The sequence below is a fragment of the Ruditapes philippinarum genome, unplaced genomic scaffold, assembly GCF_026571515.1.
Source record: "Ruditapes philippinarum isolate M1 unplaced genomic scaffold, ASM2657151v2 ctg2596_1_1_1_1, whole genome shotgun sequence".
Classification (NCBI taxonomy): domain Eukaryota; kingdom Metazoa; phylum Mollusca; class Bivalvia; order Venerida; family Veneridae; genus Ruditapes; species Ruditapes philippinarum.
In genome coordinates, this window is record NW_026863536.1 from 2208 (window position 1) to 18981 (window position 16774).

The 16774-nt window shown below is 32.8% G+C and overlaps 2 protein-coding genes across 2 annotated transcripts; both read left to right on the forward strand.

The window, feature by feature from the left end:
* Positions 1 to 944: 944 nt before the first annotated feature.
* On the forward strand, positions 945 to 2412 carry LOC132722355 (uncharacterized). The gene is made up of 3 exons (XM_060706852.1): positions 945 to 1131; positions 1379 to 1556; positions 1888 to 2412. Exons 1-3 carry the CDS (start codon positions 1083 to 1085, stop codon positions 1964 to 1966), a joined length of 306 nt encoding a protein of 101 aa, XP_060562835.1. The 5' UTR covers positions 945 to 1082; the 3' UTR covers positions 1967 to 2412.
* Positions 2413 to 6024: 3612 nt separating this feature from the next.
* On the forward strand, positions 6025 to 16238 carry LOC132722356 (NXPE family member 3-like). Its single transcript, XM_060706853.1, has 2 exons — positions 6025 to 6154; positions 14255 to 16238. The coding sequence occupies exon 2, from the start codon at positions 14285 to 14287 to the stop codon at positions 15941 to 15943; it is 1659 nt and encodes a 552-aa protein (XP_060562836.1). The 5' UTR covers positions 6025 to 6154; positions 14255 to 14284; the 3' UTR covers positions 15944 to 16238.
* Positions 16239 to 16774: the final 536 nt, after the last annotated feature.

Below are 16774 nucleotides of genomic sequence, written 5' to 3' on the forward strand. Positions count from 1 at the left end.
AACAAGATAAGAACAGTTATAAATGCACTGGCCTTGCATTGACGTCATTCAGGTCAACAGCTTGAACCTTGCGATATCAACTAGTCGCCACTTTAACAGGTTCCCACATACAAGGCTGCACACATCGTTGAGTCAACTGTAACTATCAATATTCAACACGATATAAATTGACAATGCATGGTGCAAGGCTGTAATTTTCAGTATCCATAAATAACAACACCATATAATCTAACAATATGTATCAATAGATGTCCAATTTCAATCTCTTATTTTAGACAAATTAGAGACACTTCTGAATCAAAATAATAAATAATATTTGACTGTTGTATTAACAATGAAAATATACCAAACGGGGTTTATTTGTTCTTTTGTCTAATTGTATAATGCTTGTTCCAGTTTAGTATAATTTACTTCCAATGGGATGAAGCATGTAAAATTGATTAATCATGCTTTCTTATTTTGACTAGAATTAAAGGAGACATCGGATTATTCAGGTGAGTCCCAATATTTTCCAATAACATATGCATTTATCTCTTGTGTTACGTGGTCATACAGAATTAAATGTTATCAAATCAAGGAATATAACTGTACCTAAGAATGAAAGACAATCTGCTTTGGAAATAAAAACATCGTTTCAGTACAGAGTTCCTTTAAAAAGGCCTACAAGCTATTTTCATCTTGTTGGTCTTATTTATCTACAGTGGCTCGGCTGTTTGCAATTTTACAAATGGCCTTTTCTATATATGAAAATAAACTTAAAAAGGTGACCAATTTTCAAAGGGTCTCAGGCTTCCAACATATAAGTAGGTTATGATCGTCATAGTAAGGTAACCTTTGGGGTCATTGACGGTTATACACTGGCATTGACGTCATCGTGACGTCAATGGGATAACGCCGTGGATCTTTTTGGACTCTGTCTTGTAGATAAAAAGCGCTGTCAATTTAAATTGAAGACATATCTAAAACTGTAACTGAAGTGTTCTCAACTACTATCATATCTAATATAATTATTTAGACACATTCCTATAAAGAACCAAGTCAATTAAGTTTCGCATCAGTTTGTATAAAAGAGATATATAAAAATGGAAAAAACAATGATTCATTATGGAGTCGTGCTTATTTTTATCGCAGGTAAATTTCTTTCCTTTAATATAGATGGACCATTATGATAAAACCATATTTGACAAGAGTTTTTATGTTATCATGCATTAAATATATCTTTATTCTCAATTCTAAAATCATGCAAATCACGCTGCAAATTTAGAAATGCTCAATCTTTTTTAATGTCAATCAATTCTACCGATGCTGACTGTGATAAATTCTTACAGTTCAACTCATATTTTTCTTATCTACAATGTTGGTCTATTGTATTTTTCAGGATGTTTTTGTCTACCGAGCAAGAGAATGTTTCTTGATGTAAACTGTGATAAAGTATTTGATTGTGACTCTAAGAACAACGAGACGGACTCAGCTGATAAACTTATTTGTGCAACAGACGGACACACATACGATAGTAAATGTCATCTTGATCAAGAAAACCAGCATCGATACTGTATGTAAGTTGATTTTTTTACCTCTGGTTTTTTCCTTTCTCTTTATGATTGAAGTATTGAGTAATATTACATATCTCTAAATCAAGATTATTTTTGTTTGTTGTTATTCCTAAATTGCAACAAATAGTGTTACTTTTTAATGAAATCAAACAGAATTTTTTTTGTTTAAAGAAAAATTTATAGCATCTAAACTCATTGCAAGCTTCGCATGAATCGTAATATTGATAAATTTCACAGATTGAACGCATTATGTTTTATAATTTTTTAAACATATGCATGTGTATACATGCTTAAATCTGAAATAAAGCTATATCTCCTTCATGTTTTGTTTCAGACTTGGTGACTTTAACCCAGTAGCAGTAGTTCATAAAGGGAACTGTACAGATCTAGAGGAAAGTGACATGCTGTGGTAGAATGAAACAAACTAACTTTTGAGCGTTGAACAAACTTGAAAATATATTGAACAAAAAGAATGTCTGAGTGAGCGTTAAATTGTGAAAGAGGCTGAAAATGACTGAATTAATCGACTATGACATTGAAAGAGACTTGTTTGTGTAATGTACATCGTGCACGACAAAAATCAAAGACAAATAAAAACCTGATATATACATTTAAATCTTTTTATGATCTTTGGGTGGACATTCAAATTGCAATTGAGTTCTGTGATTTGAATGATTTAAATGATAACTAAATAAATTGTTTGAAAAAATGAATTATGTATATTAAATAAGATCCAGTAAGTTTTAAGATAAACAAATAAGACAAAATGTTATTAAAATTGTCTCTGCCAAATTACTGAAACTATGCTTAATTATGATAATTGTAAATATGAAGGTATAATAAAATAATACAAAATGTACAGGCGTGATTTTTTTATTTTCCTTATTGTTACATATATATCTTGACATTTGTATTTGCTGATGAGGCTGTGCGGATTTACCACCCCTTCCGGTTAAGGAGTTGCCTTTAAGGGTTGGGTCATAAAAAATGCAGCCACCGTTTTTCCTTGCGTGGTTACAAGACGTCTAAGACAAGACGTTTTTACATTTTGTATATGTGCCATTTCATTCTGGTAAATAACGGTCAGTTTTAGTTTTATAGGACATTGGAATTAATATCTGGATTATTTATTTGATCCTGATTATTTTTGACAGTAAACAAGATACCTGGTGTTGCTTTGAAGATCGCAACACTCCAGGTTAGACAGAATCATGTTTACCGTCTCTGCTCCTTTTGACCTAAATGCTGGTAGTGCAACATAAAACCAAAGAAATAAACAAATCTTTTTATATCAAAAGTCGCCCTTCACGGTTGATATTAATATTAAGAGGTATCACATGAAATATGTCTCGACAATTTTGACCATAGATTATGCTAGTTTGTTTTACAGATCCTATCCATACGTTTAAAATAGAAATATCTCCTGATATCTCCTTTAGAAGTATTTAGAAGAATTCTTGAACCCCTTTGAGATTTGCTGATTTTCCCTAGATAGTGACAAAGTATTCAAATTATGTATGAAGATTCAGAGGGACAAAGCTTCATGTATGTCAACATAATGTGTGCTTTTAAAAAGATAGCTTTAGTTCTTTAAATCGAGTTAGAGATTTACTTACAAACCCACGTGTAATACGATCGTTCCAGAAATACTTTGATGTCGGAACTCTGATGTCAATCTTAGAAAATATTTGTAACTGACTTTGTGTTCAGACATCGTCAATCGTATACGTATAAACAAGTGAATAGTTAATGAAACGCTTTGTATGATATTGTCAATTGTGTAGCAGTTGATATGATTGGGTAGAAGTAGCTTTCAGCACCATCACAAGCAAAAGCAACACAGACTTTGAGAATTTCTTTGGTAATGAGGCACATGATATTATTATCACTATTATTATTATTATTATTATTATTATTATTATTATTATTATTATTATTATTATTATTATTATTATTATCATCATTATTATTATTGTTATTATTATTATTATTATTATTATTATTATTATTATTATTATTATTATTATTGATGTTTTCTTTTTCTTTTCGACAAATCTCCTTAGTAAATATGGTTAAATCTTCTACATAAACATTGATCAATCTCCAACATGAAGACTGATCAATCTCTTACAAATACATTGATCAATCTTCTACATGAACATTGTCCAACTTCTACATAAACATTGATCAATCTACTACACAAATATTGATTAAAATCCTTCATGAACATTGATTAATCTTCAGCATGAACATGTGTCCAACTTAAACATAAATATTGATCAATCTCCTACATAAACATTGGTCAATCTTCTACACAAATGTTGATTTATCTCCAACGTGAGCATTAATTAATCTTCCGAATGGACATTTTTCAATCGAATACATCAATATTGGTCAATCTTTTACATTTATCTCCTATATAAACATTGGTCAGTATTCTACATAAATATTGATTTATCAACTTTGATTAATCTTCTACATGGACATTGGTTAATTCTACATAACTATTGGTCAACCTTCTACATAAACATTGATAAGTCTCCTATATAAATACTGATTTATCTCTAACATGAACATTGATCAATCGCCTAATTGAATATTGGTAAATCCTCTACATAAACATTGATTTATCTACAATATGGACATGATTCCAAATCTAAATAAGGAACAGCAGAATTAGTATTTATATATAATAACATTATGTTTGGTCAGAAAACTAGAACGATTATTTCTTTTATAAATCTGCTTGAAAATTGCACAAATCAATCATCAAAATCAAAGAAGAAAGCATACGCATCGACATATTTCTATTTTTATTGGTGTACTCAAAAAATTAAATTCAAATCTTTTCTGATTGCTTTACATGACTCGTTTTGTTCAAAATACCGGTTGAAAAAGTTTTCGCGGTATCAGAATTTTGAGGATGCGCGCGCATGGTATGACCCCCTTGTATATATGGCATGTATGTTAGCTGTTAGGGCGATATTGTTATTCCTGTAAAACAGCCTTTTCAAGCGTTACCTTTCCTTGGTCTCTTTCGTCGCGGATCAGTTAGTGCAATAAGTTGACGACAATTTATGGTCTGATGTATTGGTTCGGACAATTGTGCATTCAAAGACACAAGAGTGAGTATGTTTACAATCAAACGGAGGTAAATGCAGTGTTTGTTAATGTGTAAAGTAGTTAATACTTATTTCCCCTTTTAGATAAAAATAAAGAAAAATATTATACAGGATAGCTACAATGTTTATAAAACTAAAATTGAACATTAAGAATAGTATTTTCAAGTTTAAATTTATAACATATACCACTCTTTTAACATGTTTAATTCACATGGAAGTAAATGCGTTATGAGACAGCATCGACACACGCGGCTATAAATCAGATTTCTAAATTTTTTGATGTTCTTTCTCTTCAGTACTAAAGGAAAAACAAATTTTTACTTTATAGAGTTACATATACAATACAGTTCTTACAAAAAGTACAGAAATCATTACATGTACATCAATGTATGGCTGACAAACATATGAATACATGTATAATTATATTAATGTAACAAATATTGAATAAACACATAATTGATGAACAATATAAATAAGATAAATAATTATTTAACATAAACTTAAGTTCACTACTGTTTACATGTTCCAGTTTCTATTATTTACATAATCAAGCTCACTATTGTTTACATGTATTAGTTCACTATTGTTTACATGTTTCAATTCACTTTTGTTTATGCTTAAGGTCACTATTGTTTACATGTTTTCAGTTAATTATTGTTTGCATGTTTCAGTTCACTATTTTTTTTTTACATATTTTAGCTCACTTTTGATTACATGTTACATGTCACGTGTTTTTCATGTGTCAGTTAACTGTTTAAGTTCTCTCTTGTATACGTGTTTCAATTGCTTTACTGCTTCCGATCAACATATTGTTTCCAATAACTGCTACCAAAGGGTGGCTGAAAGCACGCCCTGAAATGAATGATGCTTCATTCGTGTCACTCTTTAAAAAAAGTGAACTTTTATTTAATCTTATACCAATAAAAACAACCCTTCAACTAAAATTCAGAAAATTTGAAGTGGCTTCTTTTTTCTCAGTATAACGCTTTGAATAATTTATAAAATTCAATGATTTATAGTAAATTCTCGTTCTATAAAAATGCATGTACATAGTATTTATATAAGCGTTTTCATGTACATTGTCAAAATTTACATCTCAGATTCATTGTCCTTTTTAAATATATTTTTCTTCTGACTGGAACAATAGAATATTTTATTACAAGGCTATAGTTTTTTTTAATTCACAATTTGTCAACCCACTAACACATCTTCCTTGACAACTGACAACCATTGGATTGACAACCTAAAAATAGAAATTATAAAGGTAAAACGCATCAGGTTTAATACTAACATATAATACACGTACACGGCTGTCGTAAATCTTTCGTATATGAAATAAAAAAACACATTTTCTGCTTTGCGTCCGTGCAATTGTCATAAAGCGTGCAAAGCAAAGTCAAGAGTGTAACGGTAACTTATAATACTACTTTATAAATGCATGTGCGTGCCTGTCTTATGGATACAAGTTTTAGATGCTAAGTAAGTATTTATTATTTTTATTTTTATGTTTTATTACGGAATTACTAACACAGTATTGGTTTTATTAGCATAGGCACGTGGTTCAGGGTAAGTCGAACCTTTGGACTTTTTCGTATTACCAAGTCAAATTATGTCCCCAGAGTATACATATCTATTTTTCCACAACAATTATTGATAGCAATTAATTTTTTTTTAAATAAACATAATAATTGAAAGAGCGATATATTTGCTATTTAATTCAGGCGTTTATACATGTTTGCCCTAAAATACTTTTTTCTCATCAACTTGAAAAAAAGCGGAAGACTCAAAATTATCTGATTATATGCTGCCGACAAATATCTCGTTTAAAAAGCATCATAACTTGGTAAAAAAAAATTGTTAAATTGCATATACAAACAAAAATGTTGAACAGAAATTGATTTAAATAATTTTACCATCAAAAATGTTCCTTGAGAACCATACAGAAGTTTAAAATAGTATGTCTTAAAGAAATTCACTGAGGTCCAAAAGCCTAAAAAATTAAATTTGAATTTCTTTCATATAGATGAACTGGAACACTTAGAACAGACATATATGCAATAGATCGGTCGTATTTGTTTTGCAAACCCGAGTGTAGAGTTTAGGCATCCTGAGCATGCGTAGTATTGTCGCACTAGCTGTTCAAAACTATCAGCATGAACAGCGTTCTTGTTTCAGCGTTCCACAAAATGGACGCCGCACTTCTTTTTTGCAGTATTTTGAAGAATCATCTGATAGTCCAGTCATTCTAGCTCAAAATACAGCCAAACCTCAAACAAATTGCAACAGAAAATTTTCTGAGTGTTTTGAAACCCCAGACCTATATTGTATAACATATCAAAAGTCTTTCACATTGATTTCCGCCATTTTCTGACGTCACGTTCTTGCTCACTCCTCGACAAATGGAGAGTAGGTTCTTGACACGCGAGAGTTACGTTCCCGGTGTTAGTTTTGCCCTAGTGTTGCGACTCGACACTGGGGTTTGCAAAACAAATACGACTGATAAGTAAAAAATATACTCAGAATTAAATTAAAAATCGAGTTGTTGTAATATTCCTAGCCCTATTTACGTGAAGAAGCTTTGCAAGTTTGTGTCGCTTTTCACAATTAGAATAGTCATTCTTGAACAAAGAATGAAGAATAATGTCAAATTTAAAACACGAGTTATTAAAATGAAGTATTTAAGATAGCTCGTTACTTTCCTACTGAAATTTGACAACATCTCAGATCTTGATGATTTTTGGTTACAAACATGTAAATATGTAGGCTTTACTTCAGCTGCATTATTCTGTGAAATTAGGGCAAAATGTTAACATTTAGTAAGATAGGATAAAAAGGATGTTGAAAAACAGCCCCTTAGTTGTAGCATGTTCGAATCCCAAATTACTCAGAAAATGATAATAGACTTAAAACTTCATAAAAACGGAGTTTCTATCATTACTCGTGAAGAAAAAATATCTTTTATCACCGTAAGCACAAAATATAGATCAGGCTTAAGGGTGCTCGGTAATATACTTAAGGACAATGAAAACGCACGGTCGGGATAATTGCATTTTAACAAGGAAAATATATTTCTTTTAAATATTTTTTCACAGTTTCATAAAACCGAATGCATTTCGGTCATTTAGATACCAAAGTTATGAAAAATGATTGCATTTTAATGAAGTTATTGCATGATAAAGACAGTACCCGAAAAATCAAAAGTAACACTTTGGGCTAATTGTGATAAGATCACAACAAAAAACAGATTTAATCAATTCATGGTTACTTTATGAAATGAAATCATTTATTTTTTTAAACTGATAATTATTAACTTGTTTTTCACACCTTTCTAGAAATGTTAGACACAAATGAGCAAATAATTTTTTTTTTTTTTATGAAAATGAATATTAAACTTTGCCAATGTTCAGTTTCAGAAATCGTAAAAGCTCACATTGAAATTGCATAAACACTTTTCCTCTATTAAAGGTGCTTAATTTCAAACAATACTGAAGATTTGCTAGCAAATTGTATGCAATGGTTATACAAAGAATTAACCGCTGGGTAGATTTAGGACGGATTCAGTCTGGTCTATCTTTCAATCAAATTTTGTATTATCAAAGCGCCAACCATTTTGGTGTCCATCGCTCTACAATATCTCGGCTTCACCAGCGTTTTCGCACTAAACTACAGGCCGAATGGCGTCAGATTCCACAGGCGACTATCCGCACCGTAAGGTCTATGAGGCGACGATGTACATCTGTAAGAGACGCTGATGGAGGACATTGTCGTTTATAAAGATCCCGACGGTGACATTACGAATAGACATTTATGAGTGACTTTGTTTTGGATTTTCATTTCGGTTTTTGCCTTTGTTAAGTTTGCATTACTGTGATGAAAAAGTGTGATTTTGGGATTTTCACCTAAGGTTCTTCGATTTACTGGTGTACATTTGATTTTAAACATTTTGAATTATTTTCAGTTGTTAAGTTTGCTTTTTGTATTGAAGTTATGATATATATCTAATTGAGTCGTTAGTGTTTTGTTTTCATGTAATAAAATGCATATAGTGCGGGCGTGCGTTTTCATTGTCCTTAAGTATACAATTCATTCCAAGATGTGGTAATTTCCCAAATCACGGGGGTGATGTTTTGGACACACCAGAACCCACGACGGAAAGAATATCTAAATGAAGACTGCATAGAAATCCAAAACAAAATAAATAATATAGAGGAGAGTCAGGAGGGTAGAATCACATTTCGATTTTCTTAAAAAAAGGATTGAATTTTAAATAAATGTTTAAAAAAATGAAAACTTACCCTGCGATTGACCTATTTTTACAGTCACATCTGGTGTTATGCTTCACATCTGGTGCAGCGGAAATTCTCATATAATTTTTACCGATGCTCATTTTTGAGATAAATATGGGGTTCCACCCCCGTGTAAATGCTCTCTCCATGCTATCCCCATCCGTATCTTTTTGGTTTACCTCTTAATCAATCTTCTTAATTGGTCAATACCAACAGTTATAACATTTACACATATTCCAGTGAAAACAGTGTGTAAATATTGCAAGGGATCCATTCGGATGGAATTGTTTTGGAGGGAAATCTGATGTTTCATGCATTATAAATGCAGGTGTGATATTGCTTTGAAAATTGTACATCATATCTTTAATAAGTGTCGTGGTGTCAAATACATGCATCTTTTGCATTTTTGTTGAAAGCTATTTTATATAATTGTTTACATGTAACCGTCATATAGTTCAAAATTTTACCGTCAACTAACTCAACATTCGTTCTACTATACTTCTGTATATGGCTATGATATTTTGACCAACGCAGATTTTTTATAGCAACGGACCGCGAATATATGGAGGAAACTTATAAATAGAACAATACATGTATACTTTATTGTAATTCAAGATGAAAAAAAAACAAATTGGTGCATACGACTGCCAGGATAATATAGTTTTACCCTCATTACATGTAATTTTAACGTCATTAAACACACACCCGAACACGCGCACACACACACACACGCGCGCACACATACACACATTTTCAGGAAGTCATTAAAAAGCAAGATCACTCGAGCGAAATTTAAGACGGCCTGGAAACCATATGGACGGCGATTCTTGAGATTTGTCGACGTACGCGTATGTAATACTAAGTATTTTTGCTTTTCGGTATACCTTATATAAATATACATTTGAACTATAAATTTAATATTTTACTGAACTGAAGTATAAAATGTGATTGCAAAATTTAATTGTAAAATGTGATTCAGGTACTTTTTATGTGGTAACCAGCGTTCCCTCAGAGACGCATTGTGCCCAAATTACAGTCGTTGTTATGTGAACTCGGCACAATAGCCAGGTCGTCGCTCACAAATATTTGTAATGAGAGTAAAAGTATAATATCTTCGCAGCCGTATGAGCTATTAACTTGTTTCGTCTACTGACCGTGTTGTACTTCCTCACTCGTCTCCTTTCCTCATTTGTTGTATTTTGTTCCAAGTTCAAAGAAAGGTATACAAAGTCGTTGCACAAACGCAGCTGGTGAAGGGTTAAGCCATAAAGCATAACAGAATTGTTTTTGTTACTTAATGCCTTTCATAATCTAAGCTGATGAGTATTGTTTAATGGGAATGACTAAACATTATTCTACAGCTGTTATTAAGCCTGTCGTTATAGCTAACCCTTTAATCGTTATGTTCGTTGGGTAATTATATTGATGTTTTAATGTCTGTGAATAAAACGGTGCGGGTTTTAAATGCATGGATAAGATATACAAACGGTAACTAGATATTTTCGTTTTTAATTGTAATATTTGGGATGTAACTAATTAAGAAATACTTACTAGACGTTCAATATGAACTGATCTTGTGTATATCGCTAATTAAGGAAGTTTATTGTTTTAACATTAACCGCGCTAAATTGATGTAAATAGACATGTCCGATTTTCAAAGTAGACAAATCCATTAATCGTTTCAGGAAAAATTTCAAACCGTACTGATCGCATAGCATGATCAGTGGACAAGTATGTGCTGGCTGTATTTGGTATGTACTTGTCACATGGTCATAATAAGTTACCGCCAGTAGGCAAGGTGTTAATAGAAAAAACAACAACAAATAACGCTTGTATCATAATTTAGAGACTTTACTAGAGTTAAAGCATATACCAATACATGCACAGTGCGTTAACTGGAGGCGCACTCACTGTCTGTCTAGAGCATGCTCGTTGATTGGCTCATTTTTTCTGGGGTTTACTTATTTGACGACAGGGAAAGAGATAACGGTCGAGAGATGCTAGCACATTGGTTACTTATTTCTGGGGTTTAAAATATTTTGACGTCAGAGAACGTAATTTCATTTTGCGTATAATACAAAACACTCGGCAATCTGATTTGTAGTCAGGGGCTTTCTATAACAGTGTTTCATTTGATTTTGGTGATATGTCCCACGACATAATTATTTCGTTCCCACGAGTGAAATAGCCAATCAATTTTAAGACCAAATGCTCGTTGATAACATCTACTTAAAACTTATAATGCTAATCATTTATGTCAATATTGAACTCGGCCTGTTTGCCTTATATTTCAAACTTTAGGTTTACGTGGTTTTTAAGACAATTAATACTATTGCAATTGATGGACAATAATGTATTTATATAATATAGATAACTATATTTGAAGCTTAAACAGAATATATAGCTGGGTTACACGGGTTTTTCTGAAACATCAATTTCTCTTTTTTGTTCACTGGGAATGTAGTAGTTGCTCGCTCCAATGACGAACTGTCAGTTCAGATTTCTAAAATCAACAATAAAATCTAGAATCATAGTCAAACCTGAAAAATTGCAAAAATGTACGTGTCTGTGTTCCCTTGGGCTGTGCAAATTTTGATCCCAATACTTAAATTCAAAGACCAGTCAATGTTTTATGCAATAAAAAACTAACTAAGCTCTAGCTTTCTCCTTAAAAAAACACATTTTTTAAAGTTTTTGTTTATGTATGTATAAACACAGTACTCGTGACCCCTGGAACGGAGATAATTGTGTCCCTAGGGACATAAATTTAACAATATTTGTATAGATCCACATTTTTTACGCCAAAATTGTAAGCTCTGACTTTTGAAGCTTCAGAGGATTTCCTATAAAAATTATTTTTATTGTCCACGTCATATCATCTTCCTCTAGGGTTTTTTCATTTCAGAGAATATATTTAACTTTTTTACTATAGATCTATATATATAAGGAAAACCAATGACCCCCGGGGCTCGGCCAATTTTGACACTAAAGGCAAATATTAAATATCTTTGGTAGAGGACCTAGATGATATGATATACCATAATCTGGGCTTTTTACTTTCAGACAAAAATTCTTGAAACTTCATTTCTGACCCTGTGACCTAGTTATGCAACAGACCGGAACGATTTGAACAACTTTGAAAGGGAACTACCCAATGATCATTCCTGTAAAGTTTTATTAATGTGTAGTCATTGGTTTCAGAGACGACTCACGACAACGCACGGCAAACGGAGGGGGACTATGAGCACGTCGTCAGGTGAACTAAAAAAAGGCTTTGCATGTCCCACCTGTGCCAGGCTGCCAGCGTCCATAACTGTTTAGTTCCAAGAAGCTTAAATAGAAATGTTTATATTATTATGTTTTGGCGCTATAAATAGTGAATACTTTGATAAAAATTAAAGTAAAACAACGTTTGTCTTATGACTTACCTTGCATTTTTAATCTATATTTTGTGAATACAAAGGTTTTCTAGACTACACCAAAATAGTGATATTATTCAATCAACAAAGTATGGTTCCGCCTGGTGAAATCATTTGTCATCGCTGGTGATTAGATACACATTTTTATTGGTTCAGTTTAATTTTTTATTCAGAATTACTCTATACTTACTGTGCTAAAGTATGTTAATTTAAACGAGAAGCATGTTTAATTATACAAGAAATTTAATATAAATACCAGCTGTCAAATACTGTTGTGTTCGTTAATATATGTAATTTTAACGTTCACTACTACTAGTAATCTAGTAATGAAACAAAAGGTTAATTGTACTTATCATGAAAGTAGTGTCACATTTATGTCCCTTGTTTTTATTTGGCGTATTGGTAAGTATCTTATGTACATATCAATTGTATAGTGTATTAAGAAACATGGTTTTGTTTGAAAAAAATGTTTTTGGAAATTTGAATCTTGAATAAAACGGAACTGTGCTAGAATGGCGTATCTTAGACGGTAATACATGTATAACATTTGAGGGTACAGTCAAAAACTATAGAAGCAAAAAAGAATCCAGCGTAAAAACATTTTTTAAAATTCAAATATAACTAGATTAGTATTTATTTTGTACTAATTATTATAATTGATATTTTCAGTAAATTTCAAAGACAGTAAAGTTGTGTTTTTATACTTAACCCCAGCTCAGGTAGACTGGGTGCACATTTGAAATAATAGATTAAAACGTTGAAGAAGATAAGATATTTAAACTAATTTTGTCCGACCCATGGTATTATATAGTTATTAGTCCCCTACCGGTTTACCGGAGGGGACTTTAGGTTTACCCTCCGTCCGTCTGTCCGTCTGTCCGTCAGTCAGTCCGTCCATCCACAAAACTGGACCCCGCGATAACTTGAAAAGTACTGAAAATATTTTTATGAAACTTGGTATATGGATAGATGGCAGTATGGAGATTATGCACGTCTTTTTCTTTTCTTCCTATGTTGAAAATTCTGGTTGCTATGGCAACAAATAGGCTTAAAATATGGCAAATTTTACACATAAACTGGATCCAGTGATAACGCAAAAAGTACTGCAAATATTTTTATGAAACTTAAAACATTGGTAGATGGCAGTCTGGTTATTATGCACGTCTTTTTCTTTTCTTCCTATGTTGAAAATCTGGTTGCTATGGCAACAAATAGACTGAAAATATGGCAAATTTTACACATAAACTGAATCCAGTGATACGCAAAAAGTACTGGAAATATTTTTATGAAACTTGACATATGGGTAGGTAGCAGTCTTGAGATTATGCATGTCTTATCTGTTCTTCCTATTTTGAAAAAATATCAGTTGCCTTGGCAAAAATAGGCTTAAAACATGGCAAATATAACAATATTTGTGATTAGTCAAAAAGAGCTGAAAATTTTTATGAAATTGCATCTTTAATTTAAGAGTTATCTCCTCTTTAAGAATTTTGCTTTTAAAATGTTATATTTTGGTAACAGGGATGTTTCAAATATTAACTTTAGAGTGTCCTTTGTCCGTCTGTCTGTCTGTTCATAAAAACTGTTTCCTGTGATCACTTTTAAAGAAATTTTCCAACAAATTTACTTAAAATAGAGAAAAATTGAAACATTAGTGAATGGCCAATGGCCCTTCAGAATGTTGATGCGGTTCTAACCGGTAGGGGACTTATGGATTGCTTGCAATACTATGATAATTGCTTGTTTTTATAGTCATCAGCTTATGTTTAATTCCAGTCACCCCTAGCCTAGACACTGGGCAGTGCGATACCCAATAGTAAAATGTCCCGCTATTGCTTAGCGATGGCAATTAACGATTGTTACTTTCATTACAGATTGCTGAAACATTATTGATGCGATGAACAATGGGTATTTCGAAACTTGAGATATCTTCTGCAAGAACTAATTTACTCAAAACTGTGCGGAGTAAAAGGGCAACTCTAGGACTTTTATTTGTTCTAAATGCGGGTTTTATTTTTACATATATCATAAATCCCCTTCCAGAAAAAGACTGTAATTCTACCGATTTTGTTAAACATAATACTCCCCCGCCATTTGCTAATCTCCCAGATTTTTGTAATGGCGTCGAAACAGCTAACAAATATAGTATGACAAGCACAAAGTTTACGAGGGCAAGATCAAAATTCTTACCAAAAGACAGAGTTATACTGGTTCGTCTTAGAACATACAATAAGAGAAACATCCCGAAACTAAATGGTGGAGATATTATTTTTGCGTGGGCAAGACAGATGTATGGTGACGGTATGGTTCCGGGAAATGTTATCGATCATCGGAACGGTTCGTATACGGGTTTAATCCGAGTTTTCTGGACGGGAAGAACTAATGTTCATCTGAGGCTGGTATCAGCGGTTGAGAATACGTGTCTTCGCTATAAAGCTCTGTATAAGTACGGTGACATTGTATTTACTCTCAGACAACCCTATGGATTGAGGGCCGTTTATTCGTATAACAATTCGAAAGTTTTTGCGCCGTGTAATACTAACAGCTTCATATATGGAAGCTCTCGAGTATGTAATTTTACGACTTTGAACGGAGGGATGTCATGGTATTGCGGACTGCCTGCTGGAGGTCAATTTCAGTGTAAAGACCTTCAATCATTCTCACTTGGTTCATTTAAGAGGCGTGCTCGTAGTGTTGAAGATAAAATCCGATCTCCGGGACACGGTATATTCAGGATACCAATGTCAGTAGACGTAACGTTTAAGTCAGATACAAACTCATCTGTAACTTGTAATGAAAGAACGCCATTAGAGTCTTGGACAGAGAAATCTCCGATTGGATTCTTTTTGAAACGTCTCTGGATTCCGACGAACTGCAAAACCAATTTCAAACACACTATTGCAAATTATAGAACATGCCTTCAAAACAGAACGTTGATTTTTCTTGGAGATTCAACAGTAAGGCAGTACATTAACTTCTTTATTAAGGATATATTAGGATTAGATGAAACAATAGAGAAAGGATTAACTTTTGGACCTAACTTTCAAACCTACCATGGTCACCACACGTTTACAAACCATGGAATAACACTTATTTATAGAAAACAAGCTATGCCTTTGCATTTCGCAGGTGGTGAAATACCTATAAATAATATTCAATCCTTTCCCCAAATACTTGACTCATTAACTAATAGTGATATACCAGGTATTTCTTTAGTTGTGCTGTTAAACTACCACGCCCATTTTACTTCATATCCCCCCGAAAAATATCGTGAACGTCTGAAATATTTAGTCGCTTCGTTAAAACGCCTCTTCTATTCAAAACCGGAAGCTAAAGTATTTTTCAAGGGACCATCTCCATGTATTTCAGATTCAAAATGGTGGGATCCATACATTTCACTTGTTTATAAGAAGATTCTAACTGAGGAATTTACTGACATTCTGGATAAAGTAACTTACCTGAACATATGGGAAATAAGTGTTGCCCATAATGTGTTAGACGTCCATCCACAGGGTCAAGCCTTGAAAAGTCAGTTACATCAGTTCATGACATTTCTTTGTTAATTATTTCCTTTACACTTGCAAGAGCAAACGTGACGTTCTTTAAGATTCATTTCTGAAGGGCACTCCTTGTAATAACGCTGGATTGTGAAAGAAGTAAAGCAGAACGATGCAAAATGGAGTATACTAATAAAAACTACAACACGGTAAAAAAATAACAATATATATTAATTATGCCCCCACTTCGAAGAAGAGGGGGTATATTGCTTTGCACTTGTCGGTCCGTCCCGTCCGTCGGTCCGTAGACCAAATGGTTTCCGAGTGATAACTAAAGAATCCTTAGGCCTAGAAACTTCAAACTTGGTATGGTGATTGGCCATGACCAGCAGATGACCCCTATTTATTTTGGGGTCAAGGGATCAAAGGTCAAGGTCATATTGACCTTGTAAGCAAAAACGGTTTCCGATCAATAACTAAAGAATGCTTAGGCCTAGGAACTTCAAACTTAGTATGGTGATTTGTCATGACCTGCAGATGACCCCTATTGATTTTGGGATCAAGGGGTCAAAGGTCAAGGTCACATTGACTTTGTAAGTAAAAACAGTTTCTGATCAATAACTAAAGAACACTTAGGCCTAGGAACTTCAAACTTTGTATGATGATTGGTCATGACCAGTAGATGACCCCTATTGATTTTGGGGTCAAAGGGTCAATGTCATATTGACCTTGTACTTTATGACGGTTTTTGATCAATCACTCGACAACTCAAGTTGCCTTGGCTGATATTTTTATATTAAACTTTAAATGCTTTAGGTATACACATTTGAAGGTCTTATGTAATATAACAACTTGGCTGTCATTAATGAGGCCTACATGATTCATAAAATTTATGCA

Bases quoted from the DNA above. Each gene is read 5' to 3' on its own strand.
- LOC132722355 (XM_060706852.1), top strand. From the start codon at position 1,083: ATGGAAAAAACAATGATTCATTATGGAGTCGTGCTTATTTTTATCGCA. The intron at 1,132-1,378 runs GTAAATTTCTTT...TGTATTTTTCAG, and splicing joins CGTGCTTATTTTTATCGCAG to GATGTTTTTGTCTACCGAGC. The intron at 1,557-1,887 runs GTAAGTTGATTT...GTTTTGTTTCAG, and splicing joins AACCAGCATCGATACTGTAT to ACTTGGTGACTTTAACCCAG.
- LOC132722356 (XM_060706853.1), top strand. From the start codon at position 14,285: ATGGGTATTTCGAAACTTGAGATATCTTCTGCAAGAACTAATTTACTC.